The 27,113-nt window shown below is 38.7% G+C and overlaps 1 protein-coding gene across 3 annotated transcripts in view; it reads right to left on the reverse strand.

The window, feature by feature from the left end:
- The window catches only part of DPP4 (dipeptidyl peptidase 4), an 83,655-nt gene that overhangs the window by 7,748 nt on the left and 48,794 nt on the right, over positions 1–27,113 (reverse strand). For all 3 annotated transcript variants that reach the window (XM_081052338.1, XM_081052339.1, XM_081052340.1), the window contains 9 exons: positions 26,990–27,043; positions 26,506–26,627; positions 24,759–24,806; positions 24,416–24,514; positions 13,468–13,537; positions 10,820–11,014; positions 8,179–8,233; positions 7,492–7,591; positions 5,387–5,451 (listed from right to left, as the gene is read on the reverse strand). In XM_081052338.1, the coding sequence (XP_080908464.1) occupies positions 5,387–5,451; positions 7,492–7,591; positions 8,179–8,233; positions 10,820–11,014; positions 13,468–13,537; positions 24,416–24,514; positions 24,759–24,806; positions 26,506–26,627; positions 26,990–27,043 (808 nt within the window). The remainder of the gene's footprint in view (positions 1–5,386; positions 5,452–7,491; positions 7,592–8,178; positions 8,234–10,819; positions 11,015–13,467; positions 13,538–24,415; positions 24,515–24,758; positions 24,807–26,505; positions 26,628–26,989; positions 27,044–27,113) is intronic.

The raw sequence follows: 27,113 nt of genomic DNA on the forward strand, positions 1-27,113 counted from the left end.
CCACAGAAAATATTTAAGAAAAAAAATTAATTCAACCCACTGTATCAGATGTTTTACTTGTTTACATCTATCAAACAACTGTCCCCATGAGCTGCCAAGGAAAGAGGTCCCATCAGCTCGACAGGGGGCTCTACCTCAGGCCTCAGCAAGCTACACTGGCTTCTTTAAAGATCACACAGCAGTCAACATTTTATCAGCACTCAACAAACAAGTTAAGGTTTGGCTTAAATCTGAAGGTCTCTCTCCCTTTGGCATATTCTGGGATAATAGAACAAATGTCAAATCAGTACAAGATGGCATATTTACAAAATTGCACCCTGTTTTGCATAACCTAACGATGCAGCAGTTCTTAAGGATTGAACATTTCAAATCTGCTAGCAGAAGACTGCCAAATCTATGACTGTTTCATACACTTGCCAAAAGCCTATCAAATTTTGAGCAAAATGCAAAATAAATCTCCTCTACAAGTTAAATCAGTCCCTTCTGTGTGTTCCAGGCTGCCCTCTTCTCCTGGCAACCAGGCTCGGGACTTGGGCCCCATTTCCCTTGCCCTTGATCTTATATCCTCTCTAATGTGTCTTCATAAATCCACCCCCTCCTCCCCAGTCTTCTGTCCTGCTTTATTGGCCCCCATTTGGCCTGCTCTCCTCACAGCCCTTCTACTGTGTCATCCCTTGGTTCACCGAACGTGCTTCACAAATCCCCAGAAAACCAGCTCTGTCTGCTACTCATGTGTCTGCTGTGCTCCTCTGCCACATCCCTGTTTGCAGCCTATGGAAAGCATTTATGCTCTTCCTCTCCGTCTTCCTACATCTTTCTCAGTTGGCTTCAGATATGTGCTCTCTCCCTTTCCTACTCCTCAGTATCCATATGTTTAGCATATAACATTTTTGTGCCTCAGTTTCTGTGTCAATAAAATGGAGATAGAGCATTGATCTCAGAGAACTTGAGGGAGAATTGTACCTAATAGTTCATGCAAAGAGCTTAGAATAGTGTCTGGCCATAGAAGCAAGCACTTAATAAATGAAAGGAAAAAAAAGAAGAATGAAATAAATGAAACTGGATCCCCCTGGATGAGAGGAATGGTGGGAAGGTGAAACCTTAACTTATTGGCCACCTCCCATCCCCTCCCTACATGCTTGGAAGGTACAAAATTCCTGGGGTTCCACAGTGACAATTGGGAAACCACTAGTCTTGTTCATACGTGTTGGGCGCTTTGTCTTATTCGAGTTCATGCTTTATTACCGACTCTCTTTTATTTATCTCCAAAACTTTAGTGTGCATGTTTTGTTTCACCAAAAAGGTAACAAACTTCTGAACAGTTAGAACACCAGGCACCTTAAATGAGGAATGAAAGTCTACCACATGTTAATAGCTTTTATAGGTTTGACTGAAAGACCTACGATTGACCATTTATCCCCATTAATCAGGAACCCACTCCTCAAGGTGTGGCCGCTGTTGTTATTTGCTTATCGCTCTTGGGGGTGAAGGTTGTTTCATTGGCTATCTGATTCCTTTGCTCCGAACTGTCACTCTTTGTCTGCTGTGGACTGAGGCTCACTGCACAAAAGACGTGTGTACAGAGCTTCACTGCCTATTAGCTCGGAGGTGTCACACCTGCATTTCGGCTGCCCATTTAGAGCTCGTGGGACCAGCTCCTTGGAATTTTAGAGAGATGAACATGTTCCTCCCCTCCCCTTTCAGTTCCTGGTATCTTTTAAAAGTGCTCCTTGGCAGCGGCAGGTGATTATCTACAAAAAAAGAGTCTTATGGAGTCACTGCTTGTGTCACTGCATTGGGTCCCAGCCCTAGTTCCACGGTTCCCTAATCTATACGACGGTTTTGTAAGAACAGGAAAGGGACTCTTTCTGGTTGGATGTAGTCCCAGGGGTGAGTTCCTTAGAGAATGGGTTGTAAACTAGCTTTCAGCAGTGCACAGCTGGACAGTCCCATGGCATCCCATGGACATTGAGAAGTGGTTCCTCCATGTCCGTTTCCCAAAGGGTAAGTAGAACCTTTATTTTACAAAATGTGCTTCTCTTGGTAATGTTGATTTCTCTCAATTTTTCCAAATATGGGTTATCAATGACCTAGTAATGAATACTTTTGCTCATTTCAGTTTTATTAAAAATTGTGTTCTCTTCCAAAGGCTACAATGCTGGCTACTACACTGATGATTCATTAGCTGAAAACGTAGACAAAGGTCACAGTCTTGCTTATTCCAGACACTTTGGGCATTCGATCCTAGATATGCTGACGAAAGTCCATCAGCCAGAGTAAATGGGAGCCATTTTCTGAATTTTTCTATCTGGCCCAGCAAGTGCACAGGGCACTGAAAGCCTGTGCAGAATTATGTTCTTTGTCTTTTCAAAGAGGGTGGGAGGTGGTAGGGGGAGAGAGAGAGAGAGAGAGACAGAGAGAGAGAGAGAGAGAGAATATAAACCACCTGGGAAAGAAAAGTAAAAGAAGATGGGGTCCAGAGGGGCAGCTGGGGCCTTGGAGGAAAATAGAATCTTTAAATGTTTTCTTGCCAGAGACAAAAGCACAGGCTCATTTAAAAAACAAAGGAGGGCAGTTTTATTCTAAAGCCTGCTGTGCACCAAATATAGGCACTTAGATTCAGTTCTCCACATTGAGAGGAAGCAATTTACCAGGGTGGCAACAGTTCAGTAACGCATTTGCCTCCCTTTCTCCTGCCCACCTTAACGATTGCTGGCCCAAATAATTCCTCTGAGTAACACATTGGGAACCTTTAGCTCCCTGGTACTGGCAGTTTTAATGTGTCCATTGCCAGCAGTGAATTTTGTGCCAAGAAAACCCGACTCCTGGCGGTGGAAGGATTAAACAGTCCTCGGGTGCCATCTGTGCAGTGAAACGAAAGAGTGACTTTGTGCGACCAGTGTGCGTGTATTGCCATTGGCAGCAGGAAGTGGCTTCTGTTTACACGACTACCTCACGCAGCGAACACCTCAGGGGAGAGATGAACAAGGCCACCAGAGGTAGGGGTAGAGTTGAGGAAGAGGAAGATCAGCAAGTAAATCTGTGGGAAAAGCTGGGAAAGATGCAGGTTGGAATAGCAGATGAAAACTAATTATCCTCTAAGGGGAGGGCTGGTTGAAGAGGAAACACCCTGTCAGCTGGGAATTCGGCTAAGTGCATGGACTTCCTCATAGATCAGGGTTTAGACTTGACCTTGTGCTTCCAGGTTCAAAGACTTTTCAGTATGGGATTTTTTAAATGAACTTTTGACTCATCATCCACCAGGTTCCAGAGTCAGGGACAGGGTCCTGGGCAGTTCACCTTCAACGTTTCAGGAGTTTTTAGTACATTTGGAACATCTGAGAAATCCCTGTGGCAACTCAGCAAATATAGTGTACCACAGGAGGGATGGTTTTCAAATTTAAACATCCCTGTCAGGTCATTGACAAGAAAATTCCAGCTGTAAAATGAGAGACATGACGGAGGCATATGATTTTCATAAAAATGTTTCCCTTCAAATGGATTTTAAATTAACTCAGAGATTTTAAGGCTTATACTTCATACTAGGTAATCCGAAGGAGACAATGTTGAGTAAAGCCTTGAAGAGATAATAACACTGCAGAGGGGAAATGGGAGTACAAACCTACAATGAGTCCAAGAGAGATAAATGGAGGGTGAGAGAGATATGAGGAAAATGTGTGGGACTCAAAAGGGGATGGTTCTCCCCTAGGAGAGCCGTGCAAGTCTTTCCTAATAGGTGGAGACGGAGAGGAAAAGACATTCCAGGCAGAGGAAAAGGAGGACAAAGGCACAAAAGGAAAAGGTCCAGAAACATTCAGAGAACAGTGAACAGGCCAGGTAAACTGGGCTGTAGTAAGAAGGGTGTTGAACACCCGGTGAAAGAATGATGAGGAAGGGAGTCAGCTGAGTACGCAGGCAAGGTCCATGAAAGTGCTGCGGGTGAGGTAAGTTCTGGTAACTCTATGTGATATAGAAAGGAACGCGGAAAGATAAGCTAAGGGGAAGCTAATTGGGTTATTGTTGTAAAAGGGGAGTAGCCACGTGACAGCCACAATGTGCTTATGAGGAAGGGCAAGGATGTCTGAAGCAGCTTACTGGATGTGGAAGACAAAGAGTGGGAAGGACTGAGTTCAAAGTATCATGGGCCAGTGAGCAGAAATGAGAACAACCGGATTATGGGACCGCTTTGTAGTGGAGGATGATTTGTGCATGTCACTTCATGGGTTGCTACTTTTTTATCTTGACTGAAAAACAGAGATGAAAACACACCCATAGACACAAACACAGATACATCCCCTATCGCCACCCCTCCCCCCACATTTCTTGCTAAATAAAGCTGGGAGAAGTAGAACTAAACTGTCTATACTTGTGTTGCAAAACTAGAAGTTTTGAGTTTTACTGTGTTTTGGTCAAATGGCTTTAGAATTCATAGTAATGATAACATCTTACGAAAATGTGCAAATATTGCTCAGAGAAATGTATTCATATGAAGCCCATGCCTTGAGCATTGTGGCACAGATAAAGAGAAGTTGTTCTCTTAAGTTATTCTTGTTTATCTTTCTTGTTAATTCACCATCCTGGGAAGAATTTTGAATTTCCTTTGGAGAATGTAAACATCAGATGATTTGCCTTGTCATCTATAAGTTTCAGCGTTCTCGACTAATATGACAAATAGAATCAGGAATCTGTTGCACGGGCCAATGTGCTACCAGGGTCCTTAGCACTTCCAGCTGCATCAACGTGGCTCTGGCTTTGCGTTGTCATCCACACTAGCACATGGGGCTGCTAGTGATAATTGCACCCAGAGCATATTTCAAATGTTATAGCCCATCTGCAGTTCTCCCAACAGGCAAATCAGACTATTGGATGCTATTGAGTAATTAGAGTTCAAGGGCTTTTCAGGGTACCGCCAAACTGTACCTACTCCTCACCTGCTTTAGTCAAATCTTGTGTGAAAAAACTGTACATATTTCGCTGTGAATAAGGAAGTTGTAGGCTTGTACATAAATCATAATTATGATAATACCATGAGAAATTTTAATATATAGCTAAAGGTTTAGAATCTTTTGGGCTCTAAGGAATATGCTGAATTTGACATGTTTTCTAAACTGAAATTTTTTATAATTAAAGTAATTATCTGGTGTTGCTTTGTATTTCCAAATGAATGCATATTGTGACCTATATAGCATACGATAAAGACTGTAATTATGCAGAATATAGTAGGGGAAGCTACTGGAGTATCTTTAAACCACCTGTGTTATTTCTTTTTAACAAGAATTTTGTTGGAAATAAAAACATATATATTTTCTAGAAGAGATACACTTTAAAATGTCCTTAAACCACTTATAAATAGGTTATGAAATGGATCTGGTTTCTCATCTCTTACCTTGTAATGGCCAAGGTTGTCTTCTACAGTTGGGAGACCCATGTAACGTTCTGTGTACACTGAGTCTATGACAGAGAAAAGAAAAAAGTTAATTCATATAATGAAGACCTTTCTTTCTTTTATTGGGTCATTTTATGTGCTGTGGTATGTCTTAACTTGTGTATAGGTCTATAGTGTTACCCTCAGAATTATCTCCTCCAGATCATTTTTATCGGCTTGTTAATACAGCCAGATACCAGCTCAGACTCCTGCCTTTCCGCACTCTGCTCTAGCCCAACCCCACGTAGCTCTCATGATGAGGGCAGAGAGAGATCAAACTAGATGATCTAAAATCCAATCAATAATCCACTTGCAGGGAAGTCAAATGTGAACGGCTAAGAGGTAAGGACTCTACGTTAGCATCTGACCTTTTCAAAGAATCTTAGTTCTCTCAATGCCTCAAACATCTTGAATTTTTTCGGTCCTGACACAGTATATGCCCTAATTTATGATATGCTATTTCTGTTTGGAAATCTCTAATAATGTTTAATTACTAGTTGCTTACTTAAATAATATTTTTTGGCAGGTTGAAATTCACTATCATAAAGAGAAAGAATTCAGTTATCATTCATTTGCTGTATAACGCCATATTGGATCAGCTACTCCATCGTGATGCAAGTTAAACATTTGTTTTCTCTCATTTTGTGAAGAGGCCTCGATTTTGGTGGTGTAACAGTTGAGCATTGTCAAACAGATTAATATCTGTCTGCCAAAATGACTTAAGCTCTTTTATCTATATATGGCAGAAAAACATGTATTATTTATTTGGTTAATTTGGGTAATTAAACATATATTTGTCCTGTTTTCAAAAATTAAATCATATATCATATATGATATGTATACCATATCTATCATATCAATCATATCACATATATACAATATGCATCTGAAATTTTAAAAATAGTATTTAAAAATGCATAATGAAGTTGTAAACTTTTAGAAATATGCCTTCAAATACCATTTACATATTCCTTCTATCTCATCTTTGTGTAAAATTGTTCAAATTTATACATATATGGGAATTCTAGAAAGTTCCTATGTGTTAGATTGGTCCGTATACATTTAATGAAGTTCTCTCCTTATCATTTCATTACCTGTTTCTAAACAAAGATTGTTTCTATTATTTCATTGACCACCAGAGGTCTCCAAAAACAAGCCATCCAGTAGAACAATTACTATCAAGCAGAAAAGTGTTACAAATGAAATCAAATACATTGTGTGAGGATCAAATCCTAACTATGTTCTCCATTTTTTTTTTTTTAGCAGAAAGATAGCAATGTATTTTTTACATTGGCTTCTCTTGACTTGGAGAGGATTTAAAAAAAGCAATTTCCACAAGATTGGTACTACCATATGTTAGGACATAAAATATTTAATGAGCATATTCATCATCAATGGTTCTATCCTTATACTACATAAAGGACTTGAGATGGAGTCAGCAGAGGCACAGAAAAAAATTCATCCCCTCGCCATCTCTGACTCTTCTCGCCTACCTACTGTTGCACTGCTCACTCCTACATCCTTGGCAATTACATGTGTATGTAAGACTATTTAAAATAATACACCTTATAAAATACTATTTTCTGAATAATGAAGAGGATTATCTAGAGTGGCTTTCACTTACTTAGAGGCAATGGTAGAAAACAAACCTCCCTGGAATTCCCCTGTCCCTACTCTCCTCTTTCCACGCAAAGCCCTATTTATATTTGATTTTTATCAGAAGAGAGATAAATGCTTCTTTTATTCTGCTAATAATTGAAGCCCAAAACTCAAGTTAGAATAAAGATAGGAAGGATTTATCTGCAGAAATGTAGCATTGGAGATGTTTTGAAATTTGTAAAACAGAATTTGTTGATAACTAAGTGTGCAGATAACATATAATACCATCCAGCCCTTTATGATAGCAGAATAAGTGTGATTGTTTTACTATAGGTATCCATAAAGTACCTGTAGGATAAATCAGCTATTCACTGTAGAAACACTGAAACCCAAAAAGAAATGGTTTGACTATTGGAATTTTAAGGTCAACACTCAGTATCTCTTTGTACCTGATAGCAATTACATACCATAGAACTCCCATGCTGACACAGGTGCCACGGCTATTCCACACTTGAACACGTGACTTCCTGCTCCCAGGACCATTGAGGTTACGTACCCTCCATATGACTAAAGGATAGAAATAGTTATTTTTATGGAGGTAAAGGAATTAAGGACATATGGTAAGCGAGTCGCAGTTTCTGCATTTCTCACATCTTTATATATTATACCATGCTTCTTTAGAGATAGAAAGCATAGTAGAGGAGGTTTAAATTGGCCTTAATTGGACTGTACTAAAGGCTACAATTTTCAGAGCCCTAGCCCCTTTTCTTGGTAGATGTGAGGGAAAAGCATTGAAAAGTCGCTGGGTAATACCAATTACAGAAAAAGTGAAAGCAATAAACACTAAATCTTCACTGACCTTGACTCATGAGAAAAGTTTCCCTTCCTCCCTCCCTTGCTCTCTCTTTCCCTTCTTCTCTCCCTCTTTCTCTCCTTCCTCACTTCTCTCCCTCATCATAACAAACATTGTGTAAGCCTGGCTAGTAGGGACTCATTGCTCAGAGATCTAACATATTTTATTTAAATCTTCTTAGATTAAAAGGGTAGACATGATTTTCATCTCCAAATATTTACATACAAAAGATACATTATCCTGCTCTGGGTTATATTCACTAAGAAATGCATATAGATTCATCAGCCAAACAACTACTCACCCAGCCCCAAATTGCAATTCGTTCGGGGTCCACAAATCCCATTTTTGAAAATTGCCTAAAATACATGGAAGAAGTCCATGAATTAGCATTGCATTGTATATAGAAAACTAAGATGAAGACACAAATGTGAAGCCCTGCCATTTGTTTTCTATTCCATTCTATTAGAAACTAAGCTATATTACTGCCAGCCATCAAATAAACACCTGAGATCAATGTCTATCATTTTTAACTTAACAGCAAGATGAACAAGGTTTACTTTTGCTGGACTCCATAAAAATTGTGTGTGTGTGTGTGTGTGTGTGTGTGTGTGTTTCACAGAAAACAAATCCTGGCAGTTTTTTTTTCACAGCTTTATATAAAAATTTGCAGCCCAGATGCACTTTTCTTTACATAATTGAATTTAAATCTCTCCAGATGTTTTTCAGTTTAAGAGAGGCTGCCCCTGCCATAGAGAAATACAGGGGCATGCAGAACATCTGGGTAGGGCTTAGAAATGTATCTGAGCCCCCTACCTGAGAACATAAACAACGACTCTCTAAATAAATCCCTTTTTATGCTGGATGTTGATTAGTTAGTTCAGCGTCATTATATAAGGACTTTTTCCTTGATGGATAAAGAACACTTTTTGCCACAAAATTGTGTTCGGGAATGAAAGCCAGGTAAAGAGAGAAATGTTTTATGCACTGGTTTCTTAATCCTACCTTACATCAAAAGGTCATTTATTTACTTAAAAAAATCTAGTAAATGGGAACACTTAACTCATATTGAGGAGTGTGGGAAACCTATGTGTGACTTTGAGAATCTGTGTTTTTCAGTTGATGCTATCTGTCTGAGGCTGCCCTGAGTTAAACAATATTAGCTAAGCAATATTAAAAAAAAATTAAAGTAAGTAGTTTTCAACTCATTACCTTCTCCACAGATATGTGCACCAAGTGTACAAACTGAGTGTACAAACTGAGCATATCCTTAAACAAAGATATAGTACATTATTATCACCCAGAAGTCTCTGGATCATTTCTCCTTTTGCAAAAGTAAAAAAAAATAAAATGTTTTCCTTTTATTGTATTCTATAAAAATTTCACTGGAATTTGTGCCGTGGTTTTTAATTATATATACTCATACATTGGATCATGCAGAATGTACACTTTTGTGCCCGGCTTCTCCCATTCAACAGTCTATTTGTAAGATCCAGTTATGTGGCTGTGGATAGTTGTTAGTTGCTGAAATACTATCCCATTGTATAAACAAACTACATCTCATTACTTTATTTATTTATTTTTATTGGGGAACAGTGTGTTTCTCCAGGGCCCATCAGCTCCAAGTAGTTGTCCTACAACCTAGTTGTGGAGGGCGCAGCTCACTGGCCCATGTGGGAATCGAACCAGCAACCCCGTTTCTCAGAGCTCGAGCTCTACTGGAGTTGTATATTGTGGATACTCAATTCTGTAACTTTAGGGCTTGTGTCGATCAGATCTGAGAGGCCCTGGAAACTATGTCCTTTCTCACAGAGGACTAATCTGGATAAATAAAAAAAATATTTAAAAGTATTACAGCCTCACTCTTGAACAAATTTATCCTCTCTCTAATCTAAACCTCTCTTTTTTTAGTTTTAAGGAAAATAGTTAATCATGAGCTTTGGTATAAGAGTCTCAGGGATACTCAATAAATTGCCATCTTCTCTTTTTTAGTTGTTCCATTTCTTAAAGGCATTTTCCTCCACCCATTTAATCATTCAGAATTTCACAACGTTATTTTAAATCACCTACTTATGTTCCGCAGACATTCACACACTTGGTTATAGAAATTCAAAGATTCCATTTTCTATTTATCAGTTGAATGCAAGTGAATATAAGACTTGGAGTGAGACCTGGACTCACATCCTGACTGACCTTGGCAAATTACCTGACTTAGGAGCCTCTATTTCTTTACCTGAAATACGGGATAAAAACATCTACAGGGTTGCTGTGCAGCTTCAAAGACAATTCAAGTAAAACATTTCCCATGTTACATGCACATTACTGAGTAACCATCATTTATAATTAAAATCTCTCAAGTCAGATCATGTTTATCTATGATCCCATAACTGTAGAGCACAAGAATGAGATTCATACTTTCTGAAGCCCTTATAATTGTGAGCAACGAAGGTTGTGCTCTATAGTTTTCCCAGAATTAGATGAGGAGTAACCCTCATCCAGCCGGTGGTAAGAGCCACTCCTAGGACGTCATAGCCTTCACCGACCTCCGGTGTAAATGAACACTGGACTCCGCTACTGATCCCTTACTATCGTCTGCCTGCTTAGATGTTTACTCAGGGGTACATACATCCCTGAGTTTGTCTATGTGTTTGATGAACTTTGAGTCTCTGTTCCTTGAAGGTGGTAGCACATATGTCAGTTCCCTTTCTAGAGTCATATACAGAAAGGGCTTTAGGAAATAGCGTCTTTAAAACTTTATTTACATCTACATAATGATGTACATTTTTATCTAAACATGATATCTTCACAGAAAATCCACCCCAAAGATGAAAGGTTACAAATTCATCCGAGGACACTTTACATTTTTTACACTTTATGAATTTAAAATATAAATTGAGGAGGAAAAAAAATCAGATGACCTTTGACTTCATCTCCTAGTCACTCACCTGGCTGCTTCAATTTGATCTTGAACTTCCAGTGTTCCCAGTCGTCTGTTGATTGCATGCATGATCTTATCTCCTTGGTAACCACTTCCTCTGCCATCAAAGCTAGCTACTATAATGTTTTCTGTGCTTGCAAGGTAAGTAGCCCAGTTGAGTGTGAATGTGGCATCTGCTTTTTGACTGCAGGGTCCTGCGTATCTGTGAAAAAAACCAAATTGTTAGCCTGTGTGGTTTTCCTAAATCAAATGAGGAGTGCTTATGTTTCTTGTCCCTGTGGACAAGACGTGTGCATTTTTTCCCATCATGAGCCTGAAACCGTGCCATCTGAGGTGTTCATCATGGGTTCTCTAAAACTTGACAACATTACTATAATGACTGAGTGTTTCCTTCAAAGATACCCATCAGCATAATCTTTGAAGACTGTTATCAAACACAGACTTTATAGACCAACATTTTCTAAGTTATATATATCTTGGAAATCAAAGAAATAAATTCTTTAATAGTTGGGATCGGGGGAGTTGTGTCATGAAAAATTAATGAGGATGATAATAAATGCAGCTCTGAGTAGATTTTTCCATTTCAGCTTACAAACACTCCTAGACTACAAAGTGTGTTTCCTAGTTTGGATCTTTCTTAAAGATTTTGACTGCTGTGTGATATGCATTGCATTCCCCCCAGTACCCAGCATCATGTTACACACTATTGCTCTGCAAATCATTGTGGAATGGGCCAAAGTATGAATGAACACGATTCCTTAAAACATCAAAGGAGAAGTAAACTGTGTTGGAAAATGGGTATGTTGTTAGGCATATTATTTATTAATAAGTTTAACTCCTTTATGTCTACAATTTTCACAAGCTACAACCTACCTGCCAGATAGCTGTATGCACAGTCTCCCTCAAGCAATCTCATTTCCCTTTGTTAATCAAGGGAAGCTCGCTATAGTTCATTGCATCTCATTTAAATATATCGACTTTGCACCATCTACAGGACTCCTGGGCCCAGATCTTCTCCAATAACTCGTCCCTCCCCAGCCCATCTCTCCTACTGAGCTGCTCACTGTCCCCTCCTCAGGACTGCTTGGCTGCCTTTGCTAACATTTTCCTCCCTTTCCTGAGGGATGGCAGTCAAAAGAGCTTTTGTTTTAAATAAATTATTGCATTACTTTAATTTTCAACTAAATATTGTAACATTCTAACTTTAAAAGGAAGGACTCAATCATGCATTTCTTGGGCATGTAAACATTTTTTAATAACGTGTGAAACGCCTTGGTCCTTTTGATATTAAATTTGGTAGAGCAACAGCTTCTCTTAATAATAGTTAACATAATATTAAATGGCATTATTTTTAAAAATAAAAAACAAACTTTAGACATCTAAGGACATGAAGAGGAAAATCACTGAAAAGAAATGGACACTAAATTTACCTTTTCTCTCTCTTTTTTTTTAAAAAAAACTTTCCTAATGAAGGGGAGATTTAATTATTACTTGCTAGGGAGTCAAAGAAGATAAAAATATCACTCTTTTCTAAAGGATCCTTTTTTTGGGACTGGAGGCTAAAGCCTAAAGAAAATTAATGTCATTAAAGTCAAAACTAGGCTTAATGAAAATCAAATAGCACATCCGGAAGTCTAAAATACCTCTTCCTCTTTCTTTGAGCTCTTATGTTTTGTTTACATGGAACTTGAAATACAATGGAAGAAGGTTGCGCCTGACGAATATCTGTACCCCTCCTCCTCCTCCTTTATTTCTTTTCCTTTTTTTTTTTTTTTTGCTAGTAACAACAAAAAAGTGTTGCCCCTGAGCTTGAGCTTCAGTTTTCTCTTCTATATAATTGGCCTCATACATGGGTTTGCTATGTGAATGAAGTAAGGCAAATTACCTGGTCTACAGCAGTCACCAAGCACATTTGTTATTTTGTTTTGTTTTTAATAAAGGACATAAGTCATGCTAAAACAGGAAGACTGGAATTGTGGTATTATGGGTGAGGTCAGCACTTTTGGAAGGATTAAAGTAAAATGTATTCCTAATAATTATCAAAGTTATTTTACAAAGCTGCCATATTTAGAATTCACATGAGTTCACAGTTGCTGCTCAAAGACTTGTGGTTTCAGAACTTTCTCCATGACTTGAAGAAGTTTGGATTATAATGAATACTTTCCTATGTCACATATGTTCTCTTCACCAAAAATGGGAATGGAAAGTACAAGGCAGGGATATTTCAGGAACTAAAGAAAGAGAAACCTGATATCTTAATGAATGAAAGGCAACCATGAGAGACATTTACCAAAGTTTGGGGGTAAGGAAACTGTAAAAACTGTTGATACCCATCTCTTGCTCATTAAAATGACCACAGTGAAAGAATGAAAATGGGGACTTGAGAATTCCTTTGGAATTCTATTGGAATTCAGGGAAACAAAATCCATATACCATTTTGATGAAAGAAGACTGTCTACCTTCTCTTTTAGAAAGAAGGTAGAAAACATAGGTTTGGGTTTGTGGTTACAAAATGGAAGGAAGAAACAGTAAAATTGCTTCACAATGATTTTGAAAGACAGAAAGGGTGCGTTTGGCTCTATTTATCAGTCAGCTAAACTAGGAAAAAAAAATAGTATGATGGTTCTAAATATTTCCCTCCTCTTGAATACTTACACATCTATTAGTAGAGGATATTTCTTGGATTTATCAAAATGAGGAGGCAAGATCATCTGATACCAAAATTCTAAACAAATGGAAAGATTAATTAGTGTATTAAGAACAATTATTAGCACACGATTTTGGTTCCTTACTTGTCAATGATAAGTCATATCCAGTGTTTAACAATTTGTTAAATTAGGATTAAAAAAATAAAATGAACTGCTTCAATTCAGCATGTTTTTAAGAAATACACACATTCTCTTTTAGGTTACAATACTAATTCAGATGAAAAGAATGAAGTTGTTACTAATGTATTTATTAAATACATTGGTGCCTCATACAATAAAAATGCATTTTAGAATTACTAATGTTTTGTTTTTACAATTCTGTTCTTTTGGCATTTGATCTACTTATCTAGTTTGTTTATAGCTTATGTTCTAAGTTTGCTTCCAAAATGTTTTCTTCTTTTTGAATTTCCTTAAAGATACTTAGGATTTTCAGTTGGTCCCAATTCTATTTTAAAATTCTGATTTAATAACATTTTTGTAATTGTTATTGCCATGCCACACCACAAAGCTGAGTTCCCATTCTCAGTTGTGTGTTTCACAGAATAAGTCAGGTTTACATGGAGCAAACCGTTGTGCACGTTCTACGTGACCTCCCGTAGATCTGTTTAATTCTCTGTGCTTGATTTAACATCAGTTTAATAAAATTTGTCCCTAAATAATGAATTGGTTTCCTTTGTTTCCAAATTCAAGATGATGAGCTGGACTAATAAATCTAAAAGAGAGAGAGAGAAAAAGGAGAGTCGTTCCATATTTTAACAAGATTATTTCCATTGTCCGTGGATTTAACCTGCAGGGAAAAACTTCCCTATCTCTATCTCTAGAGCTGCTTCTTCCTATGTTTATCTTTGATTTTGTTTTTTGTTACGATATTTTAGTTAAGGAAAAAAGAAAGGGTTAAGGAGGAGTAAAATCTTCATATAGACTTTTTTCAATTGGTATTTTACTGATTATCTTATGCCTTCTGATTAAATCTACATATAAAAACAAAAATTCTAGTCTGTTATATTTCGAACTATCAATTGATCATTTTTTTTTACAAACAAAAATATAACACAAAATAATCTTCATTGTAAATCGATGCAGCCAATTGATTCTCACTGAATACTTTTGTTGATTTTTGCTGAAGTCTTGGCGTTTAAAGCCAGTCTACAGTTGCAATTGACAAGCGAGTATCTATCAAATATGAACATTGATTGATATTTTAATTTACATTAACATCTGAGACAAAAATGAAACAGCAAAGACATATTGAAACTTCAATAGTTTGTAAATGAAGTAAGCAGCTTCTTTGTTGAATTGGTAAATAATGTTCAAATACTGGAAGAATATTTTTCAATTTGTTGTGCTATTCACAATGTAATTTGTACAGATATGAGACACTTAAGTTTAATCTGCGTTATTAACATTTTTCATCACTTTTTTATTTTCTTACTTAATTTTTTTTTATTTTTTGAAAAGATTTTTATTAAAATATAGCTAACATTAAGCATTATATTAGTTTCAGGTGCACAACATACTTTTCAACATTTATATACCTAAAGAAGTGATCACTATAATAAGAGCAGCAACCATATGACACTGCACGATGCTATCACAATATTATTGACTATATTTCCTATGTTGTACATTACATCCCCATGACTTATTTGTTTTATACCTGGAAATATGGACCTCTTATTCCCCTTAAACTCCCCCCCTTTTAAAATTTTTCAATTACACTTGACAATATTATTCTACATTAGTTTCAAGTATACAGCATAGTGGTTAGTCAATTATATAATTTAAAAAATGATCCCCCTGACTAGTTTAGTACTTACCTGGCACTATACATAGGTATTACCATATCATTGACTATATTCCTTGAGCTTTACTTTCCATCCCCATGACTATTTTGTAACAACCAGTTTGTCCTTCTTAATCCTTTCATATTTTTCACTCTGTCCTTCAACTCCCTCCCATCTATCACAACAAATCTAGTACCAATCTGACACTGTACATAGTTATTACAATATTATTGACTATAATCTTTATGCTATACCACATCCCCATGATTCCTTTGTAACAACCAGTTTGTACTTCTTAATCCTTTCCATTTTTCACTCACCCTCAACACCCTTCCTATCTGGCAAATATCAATATGTTCTCCATACCTATGAGTTTGTTTCTGTTTTGTTTGTTTTGTTCTTTAGATTCCACATATAAGTGAAATCACACTGCATCTGTCTTTCTCTGTCTTATACTCCACTCAGCACAGTACCCTCCAGGTCCATCCATGCACCCACAGATGGCAAAAACCCATCCCATTCCACGGCTGAGCAATATTCCATTGTGTATATGTACCATCTCCTCTTTATCCATTCTTCCATTGATGGACACCCAAGCTGCCTCCACATTTCAGCCATTGTAAACAATGCTGCAATGAACACATAGATGCACATGTCACCTCAAAATAACATTTTGGGTTTCTTTAGATGAACGCCCAGAAGTGGGATTACAGGATCCATTTTCATCTCTTGTTATAGTCTTTGTTTTAAAGTCTGTTTTGTCTGGTATAAATATTGTTATCCCAACCTTTTGTTTTGTTTTGCTTTTTTTTCATTTCCATTTTAATGAAATGTTTTTTCCATATCTTTACTTTCTGTCTGTGTCTACTTTTTAATCTGAAGTGAGTCTCTTCTGGGCACATATACGAGGGTTTTGTTTTCTTATCCATTCAGCCCTCCAATGTCTTTTGATTGGAGTACTTAATCCATTTACATTGAAAATAATTGTTGATAGATATGTAGCTACTGCTATTTTATTCATAGTTTTCATCTTTTTTTTTTTTTTCCATCTTAAAGAAGTCCCTCAAAGATTCCTTGTAATACTGGTTTGGTGGTGATGAACTCCTTTAGTGTTTTTTTTTTTTTTTTTGGTCTGGGAATCTCTTCATGTGTACTTCAATTCTAAATGATAGCTTTGCTGGATAATCTTGATTGTAGGTCCTTGCTTTTCATCACTTTGAATATTTTGTGCCAATCCCTTCTGGCCTGCAAAGTTTCTGTTGAGAAATCACCTGATAATCTTATGGGAGCTCCTTTATAAGTTACTAGTTGTCTTTCTCGTGCTGCGTTTAGGATTCTCTCTGTCTTTAATCTTTGCCATTTTAATTATAACGTGTGGACCTCTTTGGGTTCATGTTGTTTGGGACTCTCTGCACGTCCTTGTATGCCTATTTCCTTCCCCAGGTTAGGAAAGTTTTCAGTCATTATTTCTTCAAATAGGTTCTCAATTCTTTGCTTGCTTTCTTCTCCTTCATGTACCCCTACGATGCAAATGATATTATGCTTGATGTAGTCCCAAAGGTCTCTTAAACTGTCCTCACATTTTTGGATTCTATTTTTCTTTTTGCTGTTCCGATTGGGTGTTTTCTGCTACCTTCTCTTCCAAATTGCTGATTCAATCCTCTGTTTCATATAGTCTGCTGGTGATTCCTTCTAGTGCATTCTTCATTTCAGTTATTGTAGTCACTTCAGACTGGTTCTTTTTTATGGTTTCTGTGTCCTTTTTTTTTATTCATGCTGTCTCTTTGTTGAAGTTCTCACTAAGTTCCTTGAGCATTCTTATGAGCATTGTGGTTTTTTTTTCTTTTTAAATTTTTAAAAATCTTTATTGGAGAATAGTGTGCTTCTTTCCAGGGCCCATCAGCTCCAAGTCATTGTCCTTCAATCTAGTTGTGGAGGGTGCAGCTCAGCTCCAAGTCCAGTCGCCATTTTCAATCTTAGTTGCAGGGGGCGCAGCCCACCATCCCAGGTGGGAACTGAACCAGCAACCTTGTTGTTAAGAGCTCATGCTCTAACCAACTGAGCCATCTGGCCACCCCTCCAGCAGCTCAGTGGCGGCTCATTGTCTTCAATCTAGTTGTGGAGAGCACAGCTCACTGGCCTATGTGGGAATTGAACTGGCAACCCTGTTGTTAAGAGCTTATGCTCTAACCAACTGAGACATCCGACTGCTCCCTATAAGCATTGTTTTGAACTCTGTATCTGGTAGCTTGCTTGCTTCCATTTTGTTTAGTTGTTTATGGAGTTTTCTCCTGTTCTTTTATTTGGGATGCATTTCTTTTTTTCCATTTTTGCTGCCTCTCTGTTTGTTTCTATGTATTAGGTAGATCTGCTATATCTTCCGGTTTTGGCTGGGGGGCCTGTGGGGCCCAGTGGCACAGTTTCCCTGGTCACCTGAGCTGGGTACTCCAGCAATTTCCCTTATGTGTGCCCTCCTGCTATAGTTGAGCCTTGATTGCTCTTGGCACATCTGTGGATAGTATTGACCCTCGGGCTGATTGGGTGTGGGTTTTGGTCGTGATCACATCTTATGAGCTACTGTGAGCGGTGCAAACCCCACAGAGTGCGATTTGTGCTAGTGGGCTCTGGAGTCCGTTGAGACTGCCCCACGTGTGTGCTGTTTGTGGGGTTAATTGGGGGGTGCTCTGCTGTGGTTTGAAGACAATATTGAAGTATGTTGGTTCTGGGGCCTCTTGGGAGGGGCTGTGGTACAGGCCTATGTCACTATTGCCTGTGACCAGTCAGGGACTACCTGTAGTAGGAGCTACAAAGCAGTCTACTGTTTTTTGCTGCCTGTGATAACACTGAAGGCATGTGGGAGAGGCCACGCTGTGAACTGAGGACAGCTGCCACCAGTACTGGGCCTGGGGTAGCTCCATAAAAAGCTAGGATACCCTAAGGTAAATTCTGGTTGTTGCCAGTGCTAAGCCTGGAGTAACTCAGTCAAAGTCTGTGAGGCCAGTAACTGCCTGTCTGGGGGCCATGGACTCTGATAGATTTCCAGGAAAGAGTGCAACATGAGTAGGGCTGGCTGCTAGCCAGAAAGTGCTGGTGGTGTTGGGGTAACTGGGTAGAGCAGGTTCCTAGTGAGTCAGCAGGTTGAAGCAGTGGAGCTCACCAGGCCAATCAGATTGAGATCTGGCCTGTGGGGGCGGGCTCAACACAAGCAAGATGGTGCTCGCCTGCCAGCTGCACTGGAGAAGGATCCCACACAGAAAAAGACGGCTATCCTCCAGCCCTTGCCTGGAAGCACCGCACCTCAGTCTTCCCCCTGTGTGTATCTGATGCACCTTGAGCCACTGTCCCTTCGCTGGAACCCATGGTGAGTACCTGCAAGTGAGAGAGCCTGTGCGTGGGCTGTTTCAGAGTACGTCTGGGTTTCCTGGAGCCTTGTGTCCCACCCCGATGGACAAAATCTCCACTGTTTTTCACAGCCAGATGTTGTGGGGGATTCTCTTCTGGGTACCAGTACTCTGGGTGTGGGGGGGCTGGTGTCTTTTGCTCCTCTGGGGTAACCTCCGTGGCTATCCCTCCTGATTCTCAACTGGCACAAAGAGGTTTTGAAACTGCCCTTTTCTCATCTCTACGTCTCCTACCAGTCTCAATGTGGCTGGTTCTTTATATTATTAGTTACAAAACTTTTGTTCAGCCAGACTTTAGATGGTTCCCCTGGTTGACTGTTCTATAATTTAGTTGTAATTTAAATGTATTCACGAAAGGAACCAGGCACAGAGTTTATCTACTCTGCCATCTTGGATCTCCTTTTTCATCACTTTTAAATCATGCATTCTCTGAGGAGGTGATATGGCCCCCTGGAGGCATAAACTGACTCTTGGGAAAGGGCAAAACATAGTACTCTTTGTATGTATAAAGCATAGATATGCATAGAGTACATAAATAGTAGTATATCTGTGGTTTAAATATTTATGTGGAAGAAATAGTTAAGACAAAAATATCCAAAAGGCTCCTTAGGGTGGTGATAATAATAAAACAAAACAAAAGAAAAGTTGAGAAAGCTTATTTAGACAATCAACAAAACAAGGTATAAAGCCCTGATTTGTAGCATTTGCTGATTACTAATTACTGTGGTATAAATACTCCCATCATGGCCAATTTCAAGCCACTAGTGTGATATCACTGAGTGTGGATTTGGGAAGAGAGGTACAGTAGCATTCCATTATATATTTCCACTATGCAAATATAATAGATGCAAAGAACCTCAAGAGCATTTAGAGAATAGCAAAGTGTAATAAGATAATTAGAAAATGGTGAGTTTTAAGTATTATAAATTATTAAATTGAATGTTTGTATATTTTTTTTAAATTAAAGGCTTTGTTTAAACAAAATTCCCCCAAATTTAATTATTGTCTTTCATGAGCAGTTGTGAACTAGCTCTTGCACACCACTAAATAGTAAATGCAAAATTTATTCATGAGGCTGCCTCATTGGCACCTGAAAGAGACAGCTTTTCTTTCTTTCTTTTTAAAGATTTTTATTAAAATGTAGCTAACATACAATATTATATTAGTTTCAGGTTTACGTCATAGTTATTCAACAGTACCCACCTGTCACTGTACATAGTTATTACAATATTATTGACTATATTCCTTATACTATACCCTACATCCCCCTGACTACTTTGTAACAACCCATTTGTGCTTCTTAATCCCTTCCCCTTTTTCACCCACCACCAAACCCCTCCCACCTGGCAACCATCAATATGTTCTCTTTATCTCTGAGTTTGTTTCTGTTTCATTTGCTTGTTTATTTTGTTCTTTAGATTCCACTTATAAGTGAAATCATATGACATTTGTGTTTTGCTGTCTGATTTACTTCACTCAGCAAAATGCTCTCTGCTCCATTCAGAGATGGATGTTGCAGATGGCAAGATTTCATTCTTTTTTTAATGGCTGAGTAATATTCCATTGTATATATGCACTACCTCTTCTGTACCCATTCATTCATTTAGTAACACCCAGATTGTCTTCATATCTTGGCTATTGTAAATAATGCTGCAGTGAACATATGGGTGAGCAGGTCCCCTCATAGTAGCATTTTGGGTTTCTTCACTTGATTAGCCAGAATCATCTGGGGTTACTTGGTCCTTCTTTGTCTCTTGTTATAGTCTCTGTTTGAAAGTCTATTTTGTCTGTAGAAGTATTGCTACCCCAGATTTTTGTTTGTTTCCATTTTCACGAAATATCTTTTTCCATCACTTTACTTTCTGTCTGTGCATGTCTTTTGATCTGAAGTGAATCTCTTGTAAGCAGCCTATGTAAGGGTCTTGTTTTCTTATCCATTCAGCCCCTCTATCTTTTGATTGGAGCATTTAATCCATTTGCATTAAAAGTAATTGTTGATAGGTATATAGTAATGCCATTTTATTATTCATATTATTTATTTATTTAATTTATTTATGTCTTAAAGAAGTCCCTCTAAGATTCCTTGTAATAGTGGTTTGGTGGTGAATGAACTCCTGTCTTTTTTTTCGATTCTACATGACAGCTTTGCTGGGTAGAGTAATTTTGTTTGTAGGTCCTTGATTTTCATCACTTTGAATGTTCCTGCCAATCCCTTCTGGTCTGTAAAGTTTCTATTGAAAAATCAGCTGACAATTTTATGGGAGCTCCCTTGTAGGTAACTAACTGCTTTTCTCGTGCTGCTTTTAAGATTCTCTCTTTGTTTTACCATTGGCATTTTAATTATGATGTGTCATGATGTGGGCCTATTTGGGTTCATGTTGTTTCGGAGTCTTTGTGTTTCCTGAGCTTGTATGTCTATTTCCTTCAACAGGTTAGGGAAGCTTCCTCTCATTATTTCCTCAAATAGGTTTTCAATTCTTTTCTCTCTCTCTTCTCCTTTTGGTACCACTATGATGTGAATGTTGGTATGCTTGATGTTTTTGCAGAGGCCCCTTAAACTCTTCTCATTTTTTTTTTTTTTTTGCCATTCTTATTAGGTATTTTCTGCTACCTCGTCTTCTAAATCACTGATTTGATCCTCTGATTAACCTAATCTACTGTTGATTCCCTGTAATGTATTCTTCATTTCCATTATTTCTGACGGGTTCTTTTTTATGTTTTCTATTTCCATTTTTATGTCTCTTATCTCTTTGTTGAAATTTACACTGAGATCATTGAGCATCTTTATAACCAGTGTTTAAAACTCTGTGTCTGGTAGATTGCTTGTCTCCATTTTGTTTAGTTTTTTTCTGGAGCTTTGTTCTGTTCTTTTATTAGGGACCTGTTTCTTTGTCTCCCCATTTTGGCTGCCTGCCTGTGTTTGTTTCTATGTATTAGGTAGGGCTGCTATGTCTCCTGGTCTTAGTAGAGTGGACTTATGTAGTCGGTGTACTGCGGGGCTCAATGGTGCAGTCTTCCCGGTAACCTGAGCTATGCACTTCAGGTGTGTCCCTTGTGTGGGTTTTGTTTGCCCTCTTCTTGTAGTTGAGCCTTGGTTGCTGTTTGCACATCAGTTGGAGGGATTGACTCTTGGGCTCATTGGTTGTGAGGACTGTGACTACAGTGGAGGAGCCGTGGTACAGGGACTGACCCTACAGAGCAGGCTCTGCCTCAGCAGGGCTTTGGTGTCTGCCTAATCCACCCCTTGGGTGCATTATCCTTGGAGGTGGCCAAGCGATGCTCCAGCTCAGTTTGAAGCTGGCCACTGGGCATGCCAGCCCCAAAACCATTTGGGAGGAGACTCGCTGCAGGTCAAGTTTAGTCTCATCCTGTTTCCCACCTGGGGCCACTGGGGAGGAACCACAAAGCAATCCACAGATAGCTGCTGGATGCACTGTGCTTGGAAGTGCCACAAGAGGCCAAGCCTCGAAACAAGGTTGGCTGCTGCTATTGCTGGGCTTAATACTGCTCAGCCAGATGTACACGACATGCTCAAGCCTCATGCTGCTTGTCTGGGTTCTGCAAATCTTTAAGAGACCTTAGGAAAATCTGCAGCATGAGCCAAGGCAGGCAGTTTGTACTAAAAAGCCACTAGAAGTGACTTGAGAGTGTGCCTAAAAGTTGGGTGGGTAGGGTCTCAGAATCACCAGGGTGTGGTGAATGAATAGGGTTAGCCAGCTTAATGGAGCTTCAGATATGGCAGCCATCTGTGTTTGCACATTGGGAAGGGGAAGGGCTCAACAAACAGACAGTGGTTTCTGCCAGCTCCTCCATCTGGGAGAAAGCTGCCCCTCTAGCCCTCATCCTGAAGCCAGACAACTCAATTTCTCACCATATATCCTTGTCACCTCTCTAGCTGATGTCCCACCACTGGAGCTCAGAGCCATTGATTAGGTCGGTGAGTAAGTCCTTGAGTGGTCCCTTTAGGAAGTGTGCCTGGGACCCTGGCTACTCTCTGTCTCACTCAGTTACAATCTCCACTGATTTTCACAACCAGAAATTATGGGGACTTTTCTGCCTGGCATTGGGACCCTGGGCTGGGGACCCTAGTGTGACAGTGGGACCCCTCGCTCCCTGGACGGAGGGTGGCTCTGCAGCTGAGATATCCCTCCTGATTTTTAATGGACACATGCAAGTGTGGGACCAGCCTGTTCTGCATCTCTGTCCCTCCTACCAGTCTCAATGTGGCTTTTTCTGTATGTCTTTAGTTGTAGAGCTTTGGTTCAGCAAGATTTCAGGCAATTCTCAATGATGGTTGTTTTGCAGTTTAGTTGTAATTTTGATGTGGTCAAGAGAGAAGGTAAGCAGTATTTACCTACTCTGCCACACTAACCAGAATTCTCCCTGATTATAATGTTTTTAATAAATATGTCCAATCCACCATTTGATGTCTCTTTTGTTTGAATCAGCATTAGTTGATTGGAAGTGTTTTAGTTCTACCTTTCTGATGACTCACAGTCTTTTCTTTCTAGTCCTTAGTTCAACCCTCTCTTTATTCCCTCCTCCCAGACTCTCCCTCAGGCCCTCCTTTCCTGGAGTTCTAATGGTATACCACCTCCCAGCTGGACCCTCCCACTCTGGCAGCTCCATCCTTCACTCTCTATCAGGTTATCCATCCAATCCTGTGGTTTCCCTGACCCTAAAACCTTCTGGAGCTCCCCACTGTTTACCAACTGAAATAGAATGCCACATCTCAGTATTCAGTGCCTTCACCACCTGGCAGTTCAATTAGCTCTCCAGAACTCTAAGCCCTTGCCAGTTAAGCCTGATACAAGGGGGTGGGGATAAGTGGCACACTGCATTACCTAGGAACTTATTACAAACTCAGACTCCTGGGCCTATGCTGACCAGAATGTACATGTTAACAAGGTCCCAGGTGACTCACATGCACATTCAGTTTGAATAGCACGGCTCTAAGCTGTTCTTCAGAAGTACCCTACACTTTCCAGTGCTTTTCCTGCTTTTTAAAATTAGATGAGGTGAATCTTTTCTATTACTATCCTATATTAAGAAAACAATAAATCTAAAATAAGTCCTGATGGATTCCCCCCTCCCTTATTAGTTGTCAGCCCTTAATTGAAAAAAACAAGCAAACAAATAAAAAATAAACAAATTACAAGATTCCCTACTCAAAGAAACCCATTGTTCTTAGTGGTCTCTGAATATAATCCATGATCCAGCTATCAGGCCAGGGACTAGGCTAACTATTGAGGCATAGGAGGTTAGGATAAATTCAAGATTTCTCTGCTGAGACTGAAGTTTCAGCATCTTCTAGTCAACCCTATTTTTTTTTAATACAATCATTTCAAATATTTTTTGATCTCTTTGGGTTAAAGATAAAAACATTAGCATATCATTAAGCTAAACACACATTTAAGACTTAATAATAGAACAGAGTTACTATTGGAATGAAATTGAATTAGCAATAGTGCATTTTCTGTAAATAACTTTCCTCTTAACACAATAAATTTTACATAGAATGGTACTGTATTTTAAGACAAATGAATATAAAACTAGTAGTTCTTGTAACAGAACATTTCATGGAAAAATAACCTTAAATTAGATTTGTATACAATATAAAATGCATATTTTCAGATCAAGTTATCACATATAGTTACATTTTTATTGGTGTTTCCATGAAAAGTTCTGTTCCCAAAGAAATTTAACTTACTTGTTTCATTCAAAATAATGAAGTTCAGTTCTTTTGTAGGCATCTGGACATCCTGCAGCATTTTAGCCAAAGCTGAATTGTTTTCCAGGACTCTCAATTCTAAACAAATATTTGAGACAGCAGTAATTCATTACAATGTGAATAATTTGAGTTGTGCAAAGCTATACGGAACAAGTCGGCAATTCACTGATGGGATTTTACGTTCAGATTGCAAGCTTTATGTTCAATGTCATTGCTAAGACATTCTAAAATCAAAGAAAATTCCACTCTCCTAAGTACATGTTGGTCCTATTTATACACATTTTCCTAAAAAGCAAATGAATGGTGAAATATTTGAAAATACCTTTATCATTGCTGCTGCTATGCAGGGTATAGCGGGGCAGACCAGGGCCTGTAAACATAATCAGGGGAATATATGGGTTAGAGGTTTTGTTTTGTTTTGTTTTGTTTTTTTAAACAGGATAGCATACTTTCAAAAATAGCATTTATTATCATTTCACTTTGATAGAATAAATTATCAGAGTGGATATGGGGCTTAATAAATATTAGCTGGTTTTCCTTCCTTAAAATAGTGCAATTTGAGTGTAAGAAATATTACCAGAAAGGCACACGGCTCAGGATAGTGAAGCAGGGAATGAAGGTCTGGCCCTGCTGGTGCCTCGGGCACGTTATCATTTCTGTGCCCAATTTCCTCATTTGTGCACTAAACATAGGGACCCCAGGAGAGCTGCTGTCCTTCCTTGCTCTCTAAATCCACAATCCTGCTAAAACCATACAAGCTGTCAGGCCCCACTCTCCTTAAGGCAAAGCTCTGGAGACAGCCTCACTTTGGGGAAGGGCGTATTTCCCTCCCACTGCCCCCACCCTGCAGAGTCCCGAGCCCCTCAGCATAACTGCAGAGTGCTTCACTTGGATAAGCGATTCCTTTCTGGCATACATCAGTGTTTTTTCTCATCTGCACACATCTTCACTATCCCAACTGTGGAATTGCAGAGTGGGAGGTAATGTATAGAAAAGCTTTTTAATTTTGATGCATTTAGATAATAATAGTAATTTTTACACTTGATCAGAACAACAGCAGAGGCATTGTGCAGACCTGGGTTTGAATCTGGCTTACCTGCTGTGTGACTTAGGGCAACATATCTGTGCTTCCTCTCCTCACATATAAAATGAGGATGAGATTATCGATATTATAGGTTTCCTTAAGGATCATATGAGATCATGAATGTAAAACTTTTAGCACAGTGCTAGTATTAAAACACATGCCCAAGAAATGGTGACTGAAAATAGCCACAGTAAAGAATCATAAAAAAATATATATATATAATAGTAAAGAAAGCTTCAAATAACTGGTTTGGAGACCTCTTTTTGGACAGTTCTGTTCAAAATACCCAGATTCTTTCTGTCATTTTGAGAAATAGTCTAGCACAATGCTTAATGAAGGGCTGGGAAGGCCCAGTCCTGTGTGTGAATCCCATTGTGTCTTTATTTACTGTGTGATCTGTGGACATCACCTTGCCTCGCTTTGTCCAGGTTTCTTCATTTATAATAAAGAAAACGGTAATAACAATAGCAATAGAAGATAGAGCTGTAAGCACATTGAGGAGCAGGCACCACCCACATCCATTTATTTGCTCATTTAAAGAGGCAAGTGCATAAAATAATAATTTTAAAACCCGCAATATGTGTGGATAAAGATAAAGTGTCTCTGTTATACATAAGCTCTGGGGTGTGAGTGTTTTCAGTCTAAAGCAAGCTTCTTGGTTGGAATAGGAAGGAAGGGTGATTAACTCACCACTTAAATGTGAGTGAAGAGAAGAGAACGTACATGATTTCAAGAACTCCTCAGATTCAAAAGGAGAGAATTGAGCAGGGCAGAAAGAGTGTTTCCTAAATTAGACACAGAAAGAGAGACTTCAGGTATGAAGACACTGAGCCAGGAGGGTGGTAAGAAGGTTGTTGAGAGAAGAGGGACAATCAGCTGGGGAGTGGAGGGGAAGGGAAAGCAAGAAAGCTGAGGGGATGCAGGGAACTACTGCGGATGAGCATTCTGAGTCCCCAGGGCCGCTGCTCTCCCTCCCTGTCCTTACCTGAGCATCTCAGTTGATAGTACTTCGCCTCTTTACTAAACGATGCAGAATAGTACTGACACTCTTTTGGATTCAGCTCACAACTAACACATGTCACTTTTGTATAGTCATTAAGTTGGATTCTGTAAAATCAGTGGTAGAGATTAAGTGCTTGATTAAAGGACCAACGAAAGAAAGGAATTGAATACTGCTATATTGTAGTTTCAAAAATATCAGAATGCCAAAGCAATCCTTAAAAACCTTTTAAAGTGGGATAAGCATGCAAATTAATTCATAATAACTTCAAACCTTCGATTATTTGAAAACATCACAAAACAGCTAATAAAGTAATTGTTTTTGTTGACATCCAGATTGATTTGTAATGGAATAAAAGCATTTGAGAGCAATTTCAGTTTAATATATTAGTTAGGACAAGGAAAAAAAGAGTCCAGAAATTATTCATCAGCTAAAAAGACTCAAGTCAACAACTCGATAGTGCCCTTACTTATAAAGATTTCTTCCTCCTGGCATGCCTTTATATTCATTACTAATGTAGTATCTGGGAAGAAAACAAATGAAATATACATTAATTATGTTTTTTAAAAAAAGTCAAGTACACTCCATTTACT

The sequence above is a fragment of the Rhinolophus hipposideros genome (assembly GCF_964194185.1).
Source record: "Rhinolophus hipposideros genome assembly, chromosome: 6".
NCBI lineage: Eukaryota > Metazoa > Chordata > Mammalia > Chiroptera > Rhinolophidae > Rhinolophus > Rhinolophus hipposideros.